This window comes from Setaria italica, chromosome VI (genome assembly GCF_000263155.2).
Source record: "Setaria italica strain Yugu1 chromosome VI, Setaria_italica_v2.0, whole genome shotgun sequence".
NCBI lineage: Eukaryota > Viridiplantae > Streptophyta > Magnoliopsida > Poales > Poaceae > Setaria > Setaria italica.
In genome coordinates this window covers 28,121,439-28,130,135 of record NC_028455.1, presented here as the reverse complement: position 1 = coordinate 28,130,135, position 8,697 = coordinate 28,121,439, and the positions used below count along the sequence as shown (strand labels likewise).

At 53.1% G+C, this 8,697-nt stretch overlaps 1 protein-coding gene across 1 annotated transcript; it reads left to right on the top strand.

Annotated features, from left to right (window-relative positions):
• Window positions 1–4,096: 4,096 nt before the first annotated feature.
• Window positions 4,097–7,153, top strand: LOC101769800 (probable transcription factor MYB58). The gene is made up of 3 exons (XM_004973457.4): window positions 4,097–4,582; window positions 4,703–5,212; window positions 6,328–7,153. Exons 1-3 carry the CDS (start codon window positions 4,243–4,245, stop codon window positions 6,645–6,647), a joined length of 1,170 nt encoding a protein of 389 aa, XP_004973514.3. The 5' UTR covers window positions 4,097–4,242; the 3' UTR covers window positions 6,648–7,153.
• Window positions 7,154–8,697: the final 1,544 nt, after the last annotated feature.

The following is an 8,697-nucleotide window of genomic DNA, read 5'->3' as shown; positions in this document are numbered from 1 at the left end:
GCCGAGCCGAGCCGCGTCGGAACAATCCCGCGCGTGTGATTGCGTGTCGCTTTTCCTCATTCAGGGCCGGGGCGCGGATCACCTCCGGTGCCGGCTTTTCTCGTGTACTTTCACTCAGAGAGGGGGCACGCCGAAGTGCCCGGTGTGCAAGCCGGTGCGCCCGGATTCCTCCGGGCAATAGGGTGGATCCTCCCTCCGCCGAACGTTGTCAAGGGCATATAAATGGATGGGCCTTCGGGCTACGCCTACTACCTTGCTAGTTGCTAGCTGGCTAGGCCTGAAGAAGAGAGAGAGAGAGTACAGGAGCTCGCTGTACATCTGGCAGCAAAGCAAAGCCCTACTAGTAGGTGTAGTAGACTGGCTGGTAGCTATGGCCAGCGAGCTTGCTTGCTTGCTAGGCCGTCCAATCCGTGGGATGGGACACAGTACGTATAGGAGGTTTTGATTTGGATTCGCTTCAGTACTTCAAAGGGTTTTCACTTTTCTTTTTTCTGTTTCAAGCCCAAATGAAATCAAATCCGTGTAGTAGTTTAAGGGGAGGAACTCCGTAGTTGAGTACTTGCATTCACATACGGTTCAATACATTCGAGACCAGAGCAACCTAAACTATTCCGTAGCTTTGCCTCAGCTGATATGGTAGAGATTGCGCCGTGCTCCTCTTATGGAAACATGGAAACCAAGTAGCGGGCTCTCTTTTGGCACAGTATCCGGCCACCGCTGGCGCTGCCGCCTAGACGAGCTCTTTGGCCGCTGGGCGAACGCTCAGGTCACGCGCGCACCCGCCGGTCCGTCGGGTGCGCGCGTACGTACGCGCTCTGCCGCAACCCCGACCGCGCGTACGTGCGAGCTTCAATGCCGTCGTGCCGTGTCAGGCGCTATAGTACACGCGCCCCGGGTGAAGTGAAAAAAAAAACAGGAAGGTACAGTTACGTGCTGGCGGACATGCACGCAAGCGCAGGCTACTACGTAACGTACGTACCAGCTACAAGTGTACTTTCGTTCTCGATCACTTGCCATACTGCTGCGGTAACTAGCACAAGATGCACATGCATACGCCATGGATTCCAAAGAGTTTGAGATTGATCGAGCGAGGCGTGCAAATGGACACAAAAGTTACAAACTCGTTCAAACTAGCAGGAGATCGGTCCAAAGTCCAAACGCTTCAAAAACTCAATGTGAGTTTTTTTTTTCGAAACACGTAACATTACCCGGGTTTATAAATCGATGATGTTGCTGGGGTTTGGAGGTGTGGACGAGGAGACGAAGCCGGGCGTGCGTGCGTGCGCGCTGGCCCTGGCTGGGTCACAGGCCGGGCAGGGCAGGGGGGGGCAACAGTGCGCGGCCTGGCCCTGCGCTGCCCCCCGTGCAGTTGAAAAGAAAGGTGCCTGTAGTGGTTGCAGGGGGCTCATTCAGACAGCAATGGAGGGCATGCATGTTCTGTCACGGCATCAGGGGGCTCATCTCAGGCTCATTGCAGGGAGGAGATGGATCGCCTACTCGGCCAAGCAAGTCAAGCAAAGCGAGCCGGCTGGCCGCCTGTTTGTTGTTGCTACTCGTACCTGTGCTGTGCATGCCCCCGGCGTACGTACGAGTACCCAGCTCCAGCCTGCAGCTGCATTTAAAAATGCACGAGGCCTTTGGTATTTTTGTCACGAATAACTTTTCCTGCAGGGCGGACCTGCTGAAAGCCGCATCAGACACCAGGCCTACCTCTTTAATTTGCACTTGTCCATCGTACTTGCGCGAGATTCCTGCGAGATTGCAATCTCTGCCTCCTTTAAAAAGGGTCTCGCTTGTTGAGTACAGTACTTACTTCGTCGGCCTAGTACAGAAATATTGATTCAGTCAATGGAAAAAGGTGGCAGAAGTGTACCTAAGCTGGATTTTTTATGGATTTCCAAAATCTAGATTCTGACCGTAAAATCTAGACGGTGTTGTTTGGATTCATGAAATCTAGAAGCTGATTTTACGGTTGTTTGTGAGATAGATACCTTTTTATTAGGTCCTCAATACCATTTGTTGCTCAATATGGGAGAATCGGGTAATGACCTGGAAGGACGACCGATAAAATGGTAATTGCATGCGCAGAATCTGGCGGAAGCAACCCTTGATCGGCTACCGGAATTCTCAAGATCTGGAATTTTGGCTTTTGGAATATGAGCTAGAAGCTGTCATGTTTGGTGGCATCTCGGATTCTACCTTCTAGATTCTTAAAATCTACCCCAATTCAAATGGAATCTTTGTGCACCATGTATTTAGGATCAAAATTCTCCCATCAGAAACGATGATTGTGCTTCCTAATCCTCTAAAGTCCCGTTTGGTATTTTAGGATTCTCAAAATCCCAGAAACTGGAGTAGGGTAGCTTCCAGCAGCTAATGGATCATGAAATTACCATTTTGCCCACGCAACTCAGGTTGAACCCATCCTCATCAAGGACATAAAAAGAAATGTATGCACCAAACATTCATAGAATCAGCTACTAGAATCCATAATCCAAACAGATGCATCAAGATTTTTATCCAGAATCCTGCTTTTCTCCTTGAGCTCCATAGAGGTCATGGTGTTTTCCCAACGAATAATGGCCCTCAATGGTTGGATCCATCATCTCTGCCGCTGGATCCAGCATCCCTACTAAAAGAGAGGCAATTCCACATAGTATATGCCATCATCCCTACTTAGTGCACCATGTAGTTAGGATCAACATTCTCCATGAAGAACGGTGTACGTGTTTCCTAGGAAATGTTATTTTTGTTTTCTAATTTTGTAAATCCCGAACGAAAACACCAAATTTTATAAAATTCTGGCCAGAATATGGATTAAAAAGTGCAATTTTTTACGAATAACTCGAAATTTGCTACAAACAGTAATTATTAGTGCTTCCTAGTCCTCTCCTCCTTCCTAAAGTCCATGCAGATTTTAGTGTTGTTTCGCTCCTTTTGATACATTACCGTGGTATTTCCGACCTATATCTACTAGGTAATATCTATTTTGCCGAATACTGTAGGTGCAGTGGCAGCTGTATGTTCGACGTTGTGATCTCTTTGGAGACGGCGTGGACCGTGGAGAAAGATGGAAAACCTCCATGGTTTTGGGGTCGATTCTTTTTACAAACTAGATCAATTCATTTTTTCCTTAATAGTGAATGATGATGATGATGGTATAGCAAATATGGTGATTAGCAAGAGATTATCCCATTGACGCGGTCTAGAGCTGGCAATAGTATACGTTTTCCCGTTGCAGACTAGCTAGCCGTGTACACGCGCCTTTTTACTGGCGTACAGTACAGGGAGCCGGAGACGTACTGTTGGGCGCATGTACACGTACATTCGGACGTACCAATCCACTGTTGAGAGTGAAAACTGAATGAGAGAGAGGGACTGAGGGAGAGAGAGAAACGATCACCGATGAGGCAGCAGGCCTTACCCCTCTCTCTCTCTCTCTCTCTCCCTCTGGTGTCTGGCTGTGCGTGTCCTTGCAAAGCCACACATGTGGTGAGATGACATCTACACGTGCGGTGGGGACGCGCGTTGCTTTGTTAAACTCGGTGAAAGCCATGGGAGATGGCAGCAGTGGTGGCGGTGTAGTGGTAGTAGACAGCTGGGGCAGTGACAAGCCTTGCGTGCAGTAAGATCTTCTGCACCTCGCAGCCCTTCCCCTGTGTTTTTTTTACCGCGTTCGGTCACATTCACACCCCCAGTAACTAAACTCATCATTTTGCAGCTCTACCCCTGTCTTTGCCTTCATCATGAGTAGTTCAGGACAGCAACATTTTGCAGATTGATCCAAGTCATGTATGTATATTTTGTAGGAGGGAGGGAGGGAGCTATCGCCCTCGCGGCCTCCGTGCCCTGTATCCCCGACCCGGAGCAGCCTCCACCGGCGCGCATAAATGGGTGTCGGCGACCCGCGAGCCAGCACAGACGATCCCCTCCCCTCCTTGGCCTCCCCAGCGGCAGCTAGCCTATCCAACAGTGAAAAGTACACAGCCCTCCTGTCCTCTGCGCGCTGCGTTTTTAGCGACAGGGAGTGCGTGCGGCTGCGGCCGGAGCTCAGCCTCAGCGATCCGTCTTCTGACGAGAGTGAGTGTGAGAGAAGCCTAGCTTTGCCTCTACACCTCTGGGGCTCTCCCTCTAGCTCGCCGGGCGTGCGGGTTCCTGCTGCGCAAGGAAAAGCTAGCCAGCAGTGCCATCCTCATCTCCTGCTCACACGCTCGCTACCTGCCCCTGGCCAGCAGGACGACGATGCCGTGCTCGTCGCCGGCTGCGCCGGCGTGGCTGCTGCGGGTGGCGACCGCGGCCGCCGCGGCGGACCAGGCCTCGTCCTCCACCTCGTCCAAGGGCGGCGGCCGCGTGCTCACGGCCGGCACCACCACCATGGACACGGGCGCCACCGCGGCGGGCGGGTGCGGCGGCGGCAATGCCAGCGCCATCGACCACCAGGAGAGCAGCAGCAGCGGGCAGTCCCGGCTCGCGGCGCGCGGCCACTGGCGCCCCGCCGAGGACGCCAAGCTCCGCGAGCTCGTCGCGCTCTACGGGCCCCAGAACTGGAACCTCATCGCCGAGAAGCTCGACGGCAGATCAGGTACGTGCGTGTTCATCTAGGCCGCCGTACGTACGTCGTCGCCCGTCGGTGGCGCTCGGCCGATCATATCAATAAGGTTATATGTTTGACATGTGAGCTATATTACTCGACACTTCACAGGGAAGAGCTGCCGGCTCCGGTGGTTCAACCAGCTGGACCCGCGGATCAGCAAGCGCCCCTTCAGCGACGAGGAGGAGGAGCGCCTCATGGCGGCGCACCGCTTCTACGGCAACAAGTGGGCCATGATCGCGCGCCTCTTCCCGGGCCGCACCGACAACGCCGTCAAGAACCACTGGCACGTCATCATGGCGCGCAAGTACCGCGAGCAGTCCACCGCCTACCGCCGCCGCAAGCTCAACCAGGCCGTCCAGCGCAAGCTCGAGGCCGTCGCCGTCGCAATGCCGCCGACCGCCGGTCCCGGGAACGCCGCCGGCGGCGGCGGCCACCACCACAACATCCTGGCCGCCGCCGCCGCCGCGGCGGCGGCGCACGACGCCGCCTACGGCTTCGGCGCCGACCCGTACGGCTTCAGCTTCCGCCACTACTGCAGCTTCCCGTTCCCGCCAGGCGCCGCGTCGCCCGAGGACCACCCGCCGCCGCCGCCGCCGCCTCCCTTCTGCCTGTTCCCCGGTGAGCTAGCGCCACTTAACACTCACTCCCAACTAGTCCGCCGTCATATTATTAGCTAGCCCGGTACCATTACCTAGCACACACAGCATCGCGTTGTTCGCAAACCGCAGAGCCTGCTGGCAGCCGGGCATATCCGGCAACGCCGGCTGACAGATGAGCCCGAGCAGCCAGAGCGGTCGCCGGAGCCCGCCTGTCAGCGAGTGTCACGGAACTGTTCTCCTAGCAGCTCGGCGATCCATTGATTCCTAAGGCATGGATTTTACTGTGCCCTAGGCAGGTCTTGTTACAGTGTCCGTGACGAGACCCATCTCTATCATCTACCTGGGGGTGGTGCCGTGGTGGTACGGTTGGGGGCTGCAGCGTTTCCACTGTGGACGACGGAGGAGGGCACACAGTACATTCAGGCAGGCAGGCGCACAGCATCGACGAACCATGATTCCATGATAAGCCACAGCGCGCACGCACACGGGAGGAATCAATGGGTCGGCGAGGCCCCGACCCGATCGGGCCGGCCGGCGGTGCACGGCCTCCGATGCCGCGCGCACCGGCACACACACACACACACAGGGCGGCCGTGCGCCGGGCCACCGGCGTTAAATGCCATGGCTTGCTTGAAATAGGAAGCGCCGCGGCCCGGGATCCCGTCGGCATCGGCGACCAGGCAGGTGGGGCACTGGCCGGCCGGGAAGACTTGGACTTTGAGCGCGGCGAAACAGTGCCGCGCACTGCCTGTCGCACAGTGAGAGAGGCAGGGAGTCGCACAGCGGCAGCGAGCAGTGAGGCTTTGGAGATGACGTGCCAAGGCGATGCCCGCCATCAATGCCCCGCTTCCCCCGCTTCCTGCTCTCGCCTGCTGTGCCTCGCTTCTCCTGTTCACCACCACACATAAGATCTCTCTCTCTCTCTCTCTCTCGTGGCCTTTGCTTTGTTTGTTTGTGCTCCCTCTCTCCTGATGGGGAGCTGTATTCTTGATGGCGCCATGGCGACGTCGCTTTCTCGTCTCCTAACTTCCGCGACGCGCAACGCAACCGCTTCGATTAAAACCAGTCACTGGCCAGCACTGTCGTCTCACGCGAGCTGCAAAATAATCTTGTCTTTTGATCCATGGCATGCAGGGCCCGGCGGCGCGGCGGCGGCGCACGCCGACAGGCGCCTCCCCTGGCTGTCGTCGGACGGCGGCAGCGGCGGGGGCCGGTACGGCGAGCCGCCGCTCCTGCTGCCCGTTCCAGGCGTCGGCTGGATCGATGGCATCAGCATGGGCGGCGGCGGCGGCGGCCACCACGAGCCGCACCAGTTCGTCCTGGGCCACGATGCGGGCGCGGCGGCGTTCGAAGGGACGGCGACAAGACAGGGCGCCGGCGCGCACTTCGACGCCGCGGCGGCGGCGGCGCCGTCACCGGCGTTCATAGACTTCCTCGGGGTCGGAGCCACATGAATGGGTATGCATGCTCCGTCGACCTCAGCATGCGGCTTGCATGCAGTTGCAGTTGCAGGTGGATCAAGGACGCAGGTAGCTCGAGCTCTAGCCTCTAGCTAGCTAGCTTTGCCATATGAGTAGGAGTACATCCATGGCGTAATTTATGTCGTAGCACTATGTAAATCTAGCTAGGACCTTGGGGAGGGAGATGTCTTGAGAGTTCATTTGCATTGGGGGCTCTGTAGAGGAGGGATGCTTGGACTTTGATCATTTGGGATTTAGTTACTTGATTAGCCCCCGGCCATGTATATCTATGTAACGAAGGCAAGGAAAGATCCGTCATGGTGAATCGGAGAGCTTACTTTGCAGTGAGTCTTTGATTTGCCAAGTGTAGATGAGGGAGGGAGCGAGGGACTGAAAGCCTAGCTAGATGGTCTAGCGAAGTAAGGTATAGTTTTTTTTTTTGGTTTCGTTGTCCTTGTACCGCGACAATTTCCTGCTTACATGTTGACATTGTTTCGTCTGATGTTATACTAAAACACATCTTTCGTATCGATTACGTTCGATATGAAAAGATACCTCTTCGTAGGTGGACAAAAATGGAAGAAATGATTTTTTTCACTCCCTAGAGAAGATGATATTATTTCGAAATACGGTACATAGAAATACACGCATGTACATGCACAATCCTATTAGAGCACCCTCCGGCAGATTGAATCGGCAGGTATGGTCTCGCTATACATGGTCTACCGGTAAAATAGTAAAAAATTGAATTGAACCGGCAGATGCAGTCTCGCTATCAACGGGTACTTGATCTATCTACCGGTAAAATAGCTATCGACGGGTACTTGATCTACCCGTAAAATAGTAATGGTATTTATTTTTAATAAATAAAGAAAAATACGAGCATTGAGTCGTGATCTCGCTATCGACGGGTACGTGATCTACCGGTAAAATAGTAATGGTGTTTATTTTTTAATAAATAAAGAAAAATATGGGTAAAATAGTAATGGTGTTTATTTTTCAATAAATAAAGAAAAATACGAGCATCGAGCCGAAGGCTTGCTAGTTTTTTAAAAATAAAGAAAAATATGAGCATCCATATGGAGTGAGTTGAAGTTCTCGGAGGTCACCCTTTAGTCCCGAAGTCTTGCTAGTTTTTAAAAATAAAGAAAAATACGAGCATCCATGTTGAGTTGAAGTCCTCGAAGGTCACCCTTTAGTGACTAAAGCTCTCGGTTAGTTCGGCTTTGTAACACCAACTGGGACTAAAGGATTACCTTTAGTTCAGGTTGGATCGGCACTAAAGGTGTCTCCACGGACGAGTTTTTTATTGAGGATCACCTTTAGTCCTAGGTCAAAAACAACCAAGATTTTTGTTGAGGATGGAAGGTCATTTTTCTACTAGTGCTTGCTATCAACAGGCACATCGCCTATCATTTAAAGAATAGCACGGTTAATTTCTATTCTAATAAAAAATACGAGCACTCATTGTTGGTGTTTACACCCGGCAACCTACCGAGGCGGTACCCGAGGTAGTGTTTTATGCGTGGGGCTCACCTAGATCAGGAACTTGATGGTGAACTCGAACACACAATTTAGACAGGTTCGGACCGCTTATGTCGCATAATACCTTACGTCCTATGTGTTGGTTGGATTGTATTGATGTCGGTTGTTTACAAGAATACTATTCAGATTCGACTAAAGAGTCCTACTCTAATTACTATGAGTAGTTTTCTAATCCTCGACAAGTCCTTGTCCTACATGTAGACCATGATGTCCTGCACCGTAGTCTCCATGTCTGACACGTCTCGGTGCACAGGTCCGTATCTAGGACTGTGCAAGCCTTCCGGTGGACCCATAGATGTATGGCCGATAAGCCTCCGAGTACTTTTTAGTCAAATGTAGCAGTCTCGAGTACTTCTGTAGACATCTCCGACTAGTTTTGTGGTGCTCCTTTTGAGCACTCCATCGGATTGAGTCTTCGAATGTGCTCAAGTACTACCATGCGAATAGATGGTGCTCAAACCCCATTTAACTTGGTCTTCAATCTTCAATCTTGAATCGT